The sequence below is a fragment of the Cyprinus carpio genome, chromosome B2 (genome assembly GCF_018340385.1).
Source record: "Cyprinus carpio isolate SPL01 chromosome B2, ASM1834038v1, whole genome shotgun sequence".
Taxonomy (NCBI): domain Eukaryota; kingdom Metazoa; phylum Chordata; class Actinopteri; order Cypriniformes; family Cyprinidae; genus Cyprinus; species Cyprinus carpio.
Genome location: NC_056598.1, coordinates 5,574,188 through 5,587,133, shown reverse-complemented (window position 1 = coordinate 5,587,133; position 12,946 = coordinate 5,574,188). Strand labels below are relative to the sequence as shown.

Genomic DNA, 12,946 nt, shown 5'->3' with positions numbered 1-12,946 from the left:
TATTTTAACGATCTCCTTGCTATGTTTCTGAGCCTTAATCATGTAAGGATCCTTGCTGTCTATGGGAGGGTCAGAGAACTCTCAGAATTCATCAAAAATATATTAATTTGTGTTCCAAAGATGAAAGCTGGTCATATGGGTTTGGAAAGACATGAGGGTGAGTGATTAATGACAGAATTTTCATTTTTGGGTGAACTACCCCTTTAATGTGTGATTGAGGAGAAAGTCTCAATCTAGAGACCATTTTATTGGACAAAACTTTGAATGCATCTGTGTATGCAAGATGAGTCTTAAGATTGAGACTTAAGTTTGGGTTAGTTGACCCAGAAATGAAAATTATATCATTTACATACCCTCATGTCAAGACTATCATCTTTAGACCAAAAATAAAAATAAAAAATTGTTACAAAATAAAATAAAATCTTTTTTTTTTTTTTTCAAATTTTCTTTTATTTATTTTTTTCAAAATCTTTATCACTTTATATCAGGGGTCTCCAACTGCAAGCTGCAGACTTCAGTTCCAACCCTGCTTCCACACAACTGCCTGTAATTTTCAAGTTACCTTGATTACCTGGTTAAGGTTTATATGATTATGGTTGGAGCTGAACTCTGCAGGATGGTAGCTTTCCAAAAGCATGGTTGGAGATTTATATTTAATGTATTGTATTGTATTTTTTTTTTTTTTTTTTTTTTTTTTTTTACCGTTCATGATATGACGCAATTCTGTCTCTACAAAATTTCATTGAATTCAAATTCATATGGATTCAATTATGGTGTCTTTATGAACTTTTTGAAGCTTGAAATTTGTGGTTGCATAGACTTTGAAAGAATGGACAAAAATATTAAAATATTTTCATTTGTGTTCCAAATGTGAATGAAATTATGGGTTTGGAACAAAAAAAAAACAATTTTTAACACTCTAAATCTGTAAATCTGCCAGTTTAGTCATTTTTAAACATTACCACAGACATCTTTATACAGTACATTGAAAAACATAAAAAATAAAATAGGGCATACTAGCTGATAATATTTAGGTTCTATTGCATTAACATTTATTAGAGTACTTTAAGATGTTCATTATTATTTATTTTACTATGACCTGTGCTACTGTAGGTAACTTTGTCAGCTATTAAGAGTACAGTAGCATATGACCTCAAAACTACCAGATGTGGACTAAAAGCCACAAAACTCATCTCAGAAGGTATACTGTGTCCCTTAGTGGTGTGAATATTTCTCCACTATGGTGAGATTCAGGACTGGCTTATTTGAAGTCACCTCATGCATCATCATGTGCTCCTATTCTTGGTTTTCATCATCCATTCCCCCTCTGTTATGATTTCAGAGCATGTCACCTCTAATGCCAGTGATAGTGAGAGTAGTTACCGTAAGTTCTTCCTTCCATTGCGCACTTCATCCGTCTTTCTCGTCTGCTTTTCTTTTACAGATATAACTTTTATTCTCTCTCCTATCCTCTCTGCTATGCATTAACATGTATGGGAGATCCATTTTATAATGCAACATAATAAATAAATTAGTAATGTTAATAAATTACTGAGCAATGCTTTTGTGGATTTATCAAGTGTTTACATTGCTGAATGCCTGCCCCCTCAACTGAGCAGCACTGCAGTGAGACAGGCTGGGTAATGTTCCAGAAGCCACACAGATACAATACCAAAATCAATCAGTAAGCCCTCTGCCAGCCCCTGGCTCAGTCTCCATAGCAACAGTACACCCCCCATCACTTCCCAGCCCTTGCCCTCTCTCTGTCAGAGACAGTCAGAGTCACAGTGGTGCTATATCAAAGCCACTCTAAAGATATATACCATCTCACGGGAGCCAGATATTACACACCGCTGTGATCAGCAGTACAGACTGTGCATTAGTGCAGGGCATTACCAGCTTCTGCATGGTACACGGTACACTTTGTGTCACTATTCTATACCTTGCAACATCGTAATGGGATTGTGAATAAAACTGCAGCAAGGGCACAAGAGACCTGAATCTGTGGAATCAACTTCCACTGTGTTGTCCACTATGTCCACTAACATTTGAAAATGATATGAATGCAGACATAAAAAAGTTTCAACCTAATACACCACTTTTCAAAAATTTTCACACAGTAAGATTTTTAAGGTTTTTTTTTTTTTTTTTTTTTAATTTTTTTTCAGTAAGAATGCTTAGCGACACATTAAATTAAAAACTTATTTAAAAAAGAAACAAATTCAACTATTTCAACTATTTAAAAGAATTGCTTTTCTTTTTAACTTTCTATTAATCAAAGAATACTGAAAAAAAATGTATCATGGTTTCCAGGAAAATATTACATGAGCATCAAATCAGCATGTTAGAAGGATTTCTAAAGTATCATGTGACACTTGTGAAGACAAGAGTAATGGCTGCTGAAAATGCAGCTTTACTTTCACAGGAATAAATTACATTTTAAAATATGAAAAAACTTTTTTACACTGTAATAATAATTCACAGTATTATCATTTTACTGTATTTTTGATCAAATAAATGCAGTTTTAGTGAGCATGAGAGACTTGCCGACCCCAAACTGTTGAATGGTAATGTAAAATAAAATAAATATTTTATTTATTTTTATATTAATATGCTTTAATAAATGTTTTAATAAATAGATTTTAATTACTCGATAATAATTGGAAATTATATAGCTATAGTGCAATGTAGCTCCATAATACACATTTTTGCCGGAGACATAGTTTCTGTATTTTCTTTGTGATCTCTCATACATGTGAAGAACTAACAAAACTGCCAGTTAATTCCATTTCTTTGGAATAAATCCTTAATATTTGGTATTTTAAGTACGCAATATGCTACACTTTGATGCAGTAAACAGCACTAGCATGTCACAGGCCCTTAGGAATTCTGCCCCTAACTTTGAAGAACAGTGTTCATTAATTTACAGCACGTATCTGCCTCTAACTCATAGTGCACATGCGGGCAGTCAGCCTTAGGCAATCAGGCCTACTGAGATCCACAGAAAGAGCTCCACTTTAATCATTATGACAGTCTCATACCAACCATGACGGATAACTCCATTGCTATTCACTATTCATATGTGTGGCTTACTGGACCTCTAGTGGCCACAAGTGGATCTCACATTTAATAATAATGCACGAGCAGAAAACTTTGCATCGATTTCAGGGTCTTAATATGCTTGACTGGATGTGATGACCTAAAATGATGAATTGTACAAAAATATTTTTTTAAGCTTAACTCTGTGTGTGTTCATTTATCAGGTGGTCAAGAGGAATATGTGCTGTCTTATGAGCCAGTCTGTCAGCAGGAAGGTAAAATGCTAATGATTGTCCGTATCAGCAACATTAACCCATAAGATTTCATCTAATAAGTTACATCAATGATTCTTGAGAATGTAATTGATTTCATGAATGGTCTTTCAACAGTGAACTACTCACGACCAGTTATTATCTTGGGTCCGATGAAAGACAGAGTAAACGATGACCTGATTTCAGAGTTCCCTGACAAATTTGGTTCCTGTGTTCCTCGTAAGTATCTGTACACTGTATGAACTGATTAGATAACATGATGAGGGACACTAAAACACAGTTGCTACAGTGAAAATGACAGTGTAGTTTGCAAGCCTGTCATATAATAAGGCATTTAAGACTGCATTGACATGGTTGAATATCTTTTTTTTTTCTTTTTTTGACATTTGAATTGATGAATTCTTTCTGTAAGTGATGTAAATTATTATTCGCAGGGGTCTGTTTGATAGGGATGCACAATGTATCTGACTATATGGTTTAGTGAAGTTATTAAACTGTGAATAACTGTTAATTAAGTAAAAGTAAGTTGGTGTTGTCTCCTTTAAAATGTAATAGTCTCAGACCATTAATGGTGAGGTTAAAATAAAATGTGCATTAAGAATTCAGAAAAACCCCATGTTCTCTTTATTTAAAAAAAATTCACATTTTCAAATATTTCTGAATGTTATATTCAAATAAACAGGTCTGTAAGCATTTTTGTTGAACAGCCGATAGTAGATAAGAGAAGTTGTCCCATGTACTGATATAGCTTACAAAAAAGAGTGGTCAAAGCAACCATACCACTTAAAGAGATTTAAAAGAAGCCCCAAAAAGCATTAAAATAAGCCAAATCCATGTATTAATTTTTCTAGTTATGACAAGCTCTAAAAAATTTAATCGGGTAGAGATTGTGAGTAAAAAATATTTTTTTAAAAATCCTTCTCCTAATCCATAACGAGTAAATCTTGAAAAACTGGAAAAGTCCTAGGGCAGAATAGATGCAGCAGCTATCAGGATTTAATGCTTTATGCATATACACACATACATATTGTATTTGAAACTACAAATCGTCAAACATCTGTAAACTACATTTGGTAATTCTGCTATAACCATGGCAGCATGACCTGTAGCATATGCTGCTCTCTGTCTCAGATACAACGAGGCCGAAGCGAGATTATGAGGTGGACGGGAGAGACTACCACTTTGTTGTGTCCAGAGAGCAGATGGAGAAAGATATACAGGAGCACAAGTTCATCGAGGCAGGCCAGTACAACAGTCACCTGTATGGAACCAGTGTGCAGTCTGTCAGAGAGGTGGCAGAAAAGGTGAGATCCAGATTTATTTCTCAACATAAGCGGTGTTTTATTAACAACACTAAGTCTACGAAGATTACATATACAAGGCAAAGATTTGAATGCGATTACCCAATGTTTACGTAAGGTGGTGTTGAGGAACAGAGCTTAGTATTGTTTCTATAGAAATAGGCATGATACACCTGCACAACTGCTGACAACACAGGACTATAATGCATAATATGCAGCCTTATTGCTTATTGTATGGAAACACTGTCTTTGCTCTCCTCAGGGCAAACATTGCATTCTAGATGTATCAGGCAATGCCATAAAGAGACTGCAAGTTGCTGTGCTTTTCCCCATCGCTATTTTCATCAAACCAAAATCAATGGAGAACATCATGTGAGTATAAGACAAGGGATCCAACTCGTATTTACAAAGATCAGTCTATTAAAAACAATGTCACGCTATCAATGACCAGTGTACCGTATTTGCCATTGTGCCATATTCTGTAAACTACCCAGTCAAACTCTTTGGGGTGCAGTTAAATTTATTTTTCTAAAAATAGTTTGTATGTAGGGATCATTAATCCATAAAAGTTTGTTCTGTCCCCTGCAAGCACTATAATATAAAAAGTATGCTGTAATGCTGTTTGCTCTCTCTCCTCAGGGAGATGAATAAAAGACTGACAGAGGAACAAGGCAGGAAGACATACGACAGAGCCATGAAGTTGGAACAGGAGTTCATGGAGCACTTCACAGGTCTGTTTGTGGCTCTTATATACTGTAGGCATCAAGACAACAGCTAACCCCAACTAACATTTCTGATTTTACAATACATTATATATGTAGCAATGACAAGGTCAGGGTTTTCCCCCAGGAAACACACAAACTAATTGAATGTAGTATATATATATAGAGAGAGAGAGAGAGAGAGAGAGAGAGAGTGTGTTGTAGTCAGAATTATTAGGCTCCTTGGTAAATATGAGTAAAGAAGGCTGTGAAAAATCTGCATTGTTTATCCTTTTGGTCTGTTAATCAAAATATTCACAGAAATTTCATTTGACCATGGCGAAATCTTCATTTTGTGCTCAGTGACCAATTTTTGTGTTGATTATGATGTTGATCCAACCATCCATCCAATCATAAGATTTCTAGCAGAGAAAATCATTGCTATTTTTTTTTTTTTTTTACTTTCTGACCCTAAGATCCTTGGAGAATCTTTGACCACTCGAACGATCCTCCTTGCCATGCATTAAGACAACATACACATGTCTAGTTCCAGGGTGATTTTTAACACCTCTTCATTTTTGTAGAACTGATCATTCAACTTCACACTGACTTGAGCTAAATAATAGAACTACTGTAATGTCTTTTGGAGCTGCTTTACAGCAGAATGTGAACTGTTTCCATAAATAAGTTACCAGAATTGCTTCTGCTATTTCCTGTTTATCTCTGTGATGCTTGTTTGTATAGAGCGCTAGTGACATAAAGGTGACCTGACTATTGCCCTTATGGTGAACATGGGAATTTTCAATGCTTTAGCTATTTTCTTAAAGCCACTCCTATTTTGTTGCACATTAGAGCCATTTCTTTGGTTTTACTCTTTGTGATGGATGACTAAAAGAATCTGACCTTTGTGTTCCCATATATTTATACTAGCACTGTCAAACGATTAATCGCATCCAAAATAAAAGTTTTTGTTTACATAATATATGTGTGTGTGTGTGTGTGTGTGTGTGTACTGCGTATATTATTATGCATATACAAATACACACATACAGTATATATTTTGAAAATATTTACATGTGTATATATTTACATGCATATAATTTATATTATAAATATAAATATATTTAATATATAAACATACACAGTACAAACACACATATATTATGTAAACAAAAACCTTTATTTTAGAATGTGATTAATCGCGAATAATCATTTGACAGCACTGTCAAACAGGAGTATTAATGCCTGGACAAATAGTATTGTTAATGAAAGATCATGAGGATAAACAATGCCGATTGAAACATTTAAGTTAGAAGTTATTTTCTTCTTGTCATCGCTGTCTTCTCACTGTGATCATCTCTGCGTTGCAGCTATTGTTCAGGGGGACACTTTGGAAGAGATCTACGATCAAGTCAAGCAGATAATTGAGGAACAGTCTGGGCCATACATATGGGTACAGTCCAAGGAGAAACTATGAACGCCTTCAGGAGTTTATCATCCCCCTTTCTCTGCCTGGTTTATTTATTGATTCTGTATTTTTTTTTTCATTTTGGTAATCTCAGTTGGGCTTCTCCAGCTGACAGAATTCACTCAACAGATTAATTCCTTAATCCAGCATACTTCAATCTCTGTTCAGTCCTATATCTTCACCTCCTACTTCTAGTTCCTCAGTAGCTATTTCAAGAGAAGATGATCTGTCCTCCTCAGATCTTTACTGCTTCCATGCTTACAGAAAGCAAAGCTATGCCGGACCAGCATGTTTACCAGGGGTTTGGAAACGGTACAGTTCCTTAATGTTTAAGGGATGTTACTTTGTAAGGACAAAGACAGCGATCTGGATTTTCTGACAAGTCTCTTTTCATTTTATCCATTCTATTGTTTTTTTTTTGTTGTTGTTGTTGTTTTTTGTGGAAATGGTAACATGGAGCTCAAGTCTCAGGCATCGGATTCATTAAAATGATGAGAAATACACAAAAAAGCAAAACTTTGCACGTTGTAGCTTCAAAGACCAGGTGTTCTTCAGCCCTTCTTTCTCATTGTTCATTTCCACCATAGTCCCGTATATTCCACACGTTGTTGATTTTTACCTCTCCCTTGACTGTTGTATTGGCATGCTTATTGTTCTCCTCATTCTGATTGTCTGCGTTATGGAGCCATTGTGTTTAGATGATGTCCCGCTGCACCGATGTGAGATGTGTGCCGCCACTGTTAGAATGTCGGAGTCTACAATCAGTGTCTTACACGGAGTATGTTTTCAACACTTTGATTTACATTTAGGAAAGTCTGCCATTTGTAAGGAACTGATATTTTTAAGAGGCAATAAAATGCCACCGCATATGTGGAAGAAATTTATTGTACAATGAGATCTTAACAGATATTTAACCCTCCATAAACTGCCTATTTTGTTATAATAAAAGTCTATATTGAGCTTTACTTAAGCACTATTATGATGGGAGTTATTTTCTTGACATCGTAAAATGTATATTACAGCAAGAGATTTAAATGAAATAGTATGAATATATTTTTCCCCTTTTTCTGTTACCACCCTTTATTTTCCTAAACTGAAACAAATGACAAGATGCAGAGCAGTAAGAGGAATGTGAAGAAAACAGCCTAGCAGATGGTTAATATGCTATTTGAAGCTAGTTCTGTCTCTTCCTCCCCTCTGCTCACCATTTCAACATCATCTGCTCCAAGTGTGCTACATCAGAGTCATCATGTGTGGAGAAGAACGTTCCATCCGTCCCCCTCTCAGACACAAACCGTCTCAAAGGACTGACAAAGCTTTGGCGCAGGGCTGATGTTATCCAGCTAGAAGCTCCACAGAGACTCCTTTTTTCTAAACCCGTCCTGGAGAGGGGGTCTTGCCTGCTCTTCCTATGACATGATTGTTTTGTATACCAAGACTGCTTGTTCTACCACCTCACCACCTCTGCTTTTTGGGGACATTTTGGGACTGGAAAAAAGAAACATGTAAATAACCTACTGATCTGATTCATTCCATTGATCAAAACGAACAAGAGAATGGCTAATTCAAGAAAAATAAAACAAAATCTTTCTCATACAGCACAGTGCTGGTGTGAGTATTCCTTCAGATCGAGGGCTTAAGTATATTTATAAGGTGTGACATTAGCACACATGATTGTGTCTAGCTGTACACATCAGTGCACTTCTGAAAAGTTGTGATGTTGACTGTCACAGCTGTTATTTTGTGAGGCTATATGGCACCTTAAAAGGATAGTAGACTCAAAAACATAACATTCAGTCTTTTACACGTCCTCATGTCATTTCACCTTTCATCTGTGGAACATTAAAAATTTTTTTTGGAGTTTTTTGAGAACTGTATGCGGTATAACGGAAGTCAAAGGTCACTAAAATTGTTAGGTTACTGACATTCTTCAAATTATTTTACTTTCAAATAAGAGTAAGTACTACAGGCTTGGGTTGACATGAGGGTGAGTAAATGACAACAGAACTTTCCAACACACTCATGATATTTTGTAACTATTTTGTGTTGAATTAAAGGCTAATTCTGGGCTCTCCTAACCTGGATCCAACTCTATAGTCAAATACACCCATCCAGATAATCAAGGTAATTTGATAAATTATAGGCATGTGTGTTGGAACCGAAGTCTACAGGACAGTAGCTCTATAGGAGCAGAGTCGGAAAGCCCTGGGCTAAAATAGTTTATTTCTCATGGTTAAATTTTTGGGTTTGAATTTTTATTTTTGGTTGGGGGGAAAAAATGTTTACAGTATTTTCAACCATGTGATTGTAATTCTGTGGAAAACAAACATAAGAACAGTAAAACGTTACAGTACTTGTTTTTACAAAATATCAACACTATTGGAAAGCTGCTTGTCCAATTAAATCATATTTGTAAGTTTTTTAGGTATTAGCTTCTTTAGATAAGTGTTCCAAGATGTCGTGTCAATAGTTTCACTCCACTTATTACTTTGACACCACATGCACTTCTAACAAGTATTCTTCCAGTATTTTTTTATTGTGTTATGTATTATGGAAATCCTTTTTCGCTTCAGAGTAAAAATTTATAAGAGGGGCATAGAAAGTTAAAGTTTAAAACAAAGTCACATTGTGAGATATAAAGTTGCGGTTACCATTTTTACTCTAAAGCGGACAATTCTTGAGTAACAAACTACATTTATTTATACTTTTGATTTTAACAAAGCATCAGATATTTTTGATGGTCATACACTATGCTTATGTCACGTCACATAAACGTCATATCTGCAGTACAGTCACGCGGTGCACTGGAGCTCTCGTGCTTCGTCCTCATTGAGCTAAAAAAATAAATAGGTTTAAAATGTTTTCATTTAAGAATCTGGTTTATTTGTTGTCAATAAATTGGCATTACTAATCGCAAATCCTTCCTTTATTTCACATCAACAAGGCACCTACATACAGTTATTCAAGCACCATTACCAACATTCTTATAGACTTTACAGTGATATTAATTTAATATAGTTTATTGAGGGCCATAAAACAAAAATATAAGGTTCACTCATCCAGTCACTTATTGTCTTTTATCCGTTTGTTGGCGTCTCTCATCCCCTCTTTCACTTCCTTTACAAACGTATCCCGCAGTCTAGTAGCTCTCCGACCCAACTCTTCCACATCCCTGGGCATCTTTGACGTCTCCTCACGTATCTGGCGGACAGTGTCGGATCTGAGCAGCTTGGTCGAGGCGTCTTTCCCGGCGATCTGTGCTTTAGCGATGGCGAAGGCCGTGATCTGCGCCGCGCGTCTGATAGGTCGAGACTCCGAGAGCTTCTCCACCACTTGAGCGTTATTTATCAAAGCATGAAAGATCCGCCGCAGCACCATTTTGAACCTGTCACAAATATCTACGTTAGATTTTACTGATATTAATCAGGTTTACATTCAGTATATATTATTTTCTTAGGTAAACAATACATTACCTTCAAAGGTCCCCAATCGACTACTCCGCACGCTACTGAGCGGGTCTTTTTCGACGCGATATGGTGCCGTTTACACACCACAGTGCCCTCCTCAGGCGTGGGGAGTAATACATTTTAGTGTTTTGACCTGCTAAAAACTTTTCAAGTCCGTCATTTCTATCTTTTGCAGTGTGGCAGTAGGAAATATCAGTTTTCATTCCCAAACATTCATTTTACTATTAATTGTAATAATCCGGTGAGATTTTTCTTTGCACAAGGAGTCTGACAGCAGCCAGTGCTCCACACAGAGATCTGATCTCATCATCATCCAGTCTGTCTGGAATGACATGAAGAAACAGAGCAAACTGAGACAGACTAAATCCAGAGGAACTGTGGCAACGTCTCCAAGATGCTTCAAAATGAATGTTTGGAAATGTAAAGTGATATTTCCTACTGACACACTACAGCAAAAGATAGAAATATCTTACTTAAAACCATTTATATATATATATATACAGGCTATATATATATATATATATATATATATATATATATATATATATATATATATATATATATATATATATATATATATATATATATATACTGTATATATACATATACAGTCTTGTGGCATATAAGTAAATATGTCAACTAACTTCAAAGCAATGTTATTTTACATACATATACAGGTGCTGGTAATATAATTAGAATATCATAAAAATTACATACATATACAGGTGCTTATAATATAATTAGAATATCATAAAAAAGTTGATTTCACTAATTCCATTCAAAAAGTGAAACTTGTATATTATATTCATTCATTACACACAGACTGATATATTTCAAATGTTTATTTCTTTTCATTTTGATGATTATAACTGAAACTAAGGAAAATCCCAAATTCAGTATCTTATAATAAAATTATAATATTGTAAAAAGGTTCAATATTAAAGACACCTGGTGCTACACTCTAATCAGCTAATTAACTGAAACACCTGCAAAGGCCTTTAAATGGTCTCTCAGTCTAGTTCTGTAGGCTACACAATCATGGGGAAGACTGCTGACTTGACAGTTGTCCAAAAGACGACCGCTGACACCTTGCACAAGGAAGGCAAGACACAAAAGGTCATTGCAAAAGAGGCTGGCTGTTTACAGAGCTCTGTGTCCAAGCACATTAATAGAGAGGCGAAGGGAAGGAAAAGATGTGGTAGAAAAAAAGTGTACAAGCAATAGTGATAACCGCACCCTGGAGAGGACTGTGAAACAAAACCAATTCAAAAATGTGGGGGAGATTCACAAAGAGTGGACTGCAACTGGAGTAAGTGCTTCAAGAAACACTACGCACAGACATATGCAAGACATGGGTTTCAGCTGTCGCATTCCTTGTGTCAAGCCACTCTTGAACAACAGACAGCATCAGTCTCGCCTGGGCTAAAGACAATAAAGACTGGACTGCTGCTGAGTGGTCCAAAGTTATGTTCTTAGATGAAAGTAAATTTAGCATTTCCTTTGGAAATCAGGGTCCCAGAGTCTGGAGGAAGAGAGGAGAGGCACACAATCCACGTTGCTTGAGGTCCAGTGTAAAGTTTCCACAGTCAGTGATGGTTTGGGGTGCCATGTCATCTGCTGGTGTTGGTCCACTGTGTTTTCTGAGGTCCAAGGTCAACACAGCCGTATACCAGGAAGTTTTAGAGCACTTCATGCTTCCTGCTGCTGACCAACTTTATGGAGATGCAGATTTCATTTTTCAACAGGACTTGGCACCTGCACACAGTGCCAAAGCTTCCAGTACCTGGTTTAAGGACCATGGTATCCCTGTTCTTAATTGGCCAGCAAACTCGCCTGATCTTAACCCCATAGAAAATCTATGGGGTATTGTGAAGAGGAAGATGTGATAGGCCAGTTGGCCAAGATTTCTAAAAATCCTTTCTTTGTATTGGTCTTAAGTAATATTCTAATTTTCTGAGATACTGAATTTGGGATTTTCCTTAGTTGTCAGTTATAATCATCAAAATGAAAAGAAATAAACATTTGAAATATATCAGCCAGTGTGTAATGAATGAATATAATATACAAGTTTCACTTTTTGATTGGAATTAGTGAAATAAATCAACTTTTTGATGATATTCTAATTATATGACCAGCACCTATATATATATATATATATATATATATATATATATATATATATATATATACTATTAGCAATTCAATACAATTATTGTGAACTGTATTTAATTTGGCATTGGAGGACCATGCTTTAATTGATAAAAAGCTGTCTTTGTGATCTCAGTCTGTAGAGAGCTGATAGTGTATCTCCTAGAAACACTTGTCAGCACGACGCACACATGTCCAAGTACGCTTCACTTCTTATGGGAATTGCATCATCTTTGGGCCTGGGGTGTCTTTTTACGTTGAGGTGGACTGAATTAATGAATGTACTTCTTCAGCATTACCGGAAGCTGAGTTTATCTTCCATCTTTATTTTTAGGTTTTTACCTCATAACAGTTCTTGTGAAGTTATCCTTAAATTATAACCTGTTTATATAAAAGTCATTCCACTCACTGTTTTCTTCATGCTCAGTGTGTTTCATGCCTTACAGCATTACAATGGCTTTGGCCTTTTTTCAATGTTTTTATGAAAATATCCACCAGATTATTTTTGTGGAGCACAAAAGAAGATATTTTGTAAGGTGAAATACAGTGG

The 12,946-nt window shown here is 35.8% G+C and overlaps 2 protein-coding genes across 25 annotated transcripts in view; one reads left to right on the top strand and one right to left on the bottom strand.

The window, feature by feature from the left end:
* The window catches only part of dlg1b (discs large MAGUK scaffold protein 1b), a 130,335-nt gene extending 121,956 nt beyond the window's left edge, over nucleotides 1-8,379 (top strand). For 22 of the 24 annotated variants that reach the window (XM_042717820.1, XM_042717819.1, XM_042717829.1 and 19 more), the window contains 7 exons: nucleotides 1,343-1,384; nucleotides 3,264-3,314; nucleotides 3,429-3,530; nucleotides 4,443-4,615; nucleotides 4,875-4,984; nucleotides 5,252-5,343; nucleotides 6,684-8,379. In XM_042717820.1, coding sequence (XP_042573754.1) covers nucleotides 1,343-1,384; nucleotides 3,264-3,314; nucleotides 3,429-3,530; nucleotides 4,443-4,615; nucleotides 4,875-4,984; nucleotides 5,252-5,343; nucleotides 6,684-6,790 — 677 coding nt within the window. In that variant the 3' untranslated portion in view covers nucleotides 6,791-8,379. The remainder of the gene's footprint in view (nucleotides 1-1,342; nucleotides 1,385-3,263; nucleotides 3,315-3,428; nucleotides 3,531-4,442; nucleotides 4,616-4,874; nucleotides 4,985-5,251; nucleotides 5,344-6,683) is intronic. The other 2 variants (XM_042717825.1, XM_042717836.1) reach the window with 1 other exon arrangement.
* Nucleotides 8,380-9,689: 1,310 nt separating this feature from the next.
* si:ch211-162e15.3 (protein NCBP2AS2) lies at nucleotides 9,690-10,166 on the bottom strand. The gene has a single exon (XM_042717845.1). It carries the CDS (start codon nucleotides 10,157-10,159, stop codon nucleotides 9,845-9,847), a length of 315 nt encoding a protein of 104 aa, XP_042573779.1. The 5' UTR covers nucleotides 10,160-10,166; the 3' UTR covers nucleotides 9,690-9,844.
* Nucleotides 10,167-12,946: the final 2,780 nt, after the last annotated feature.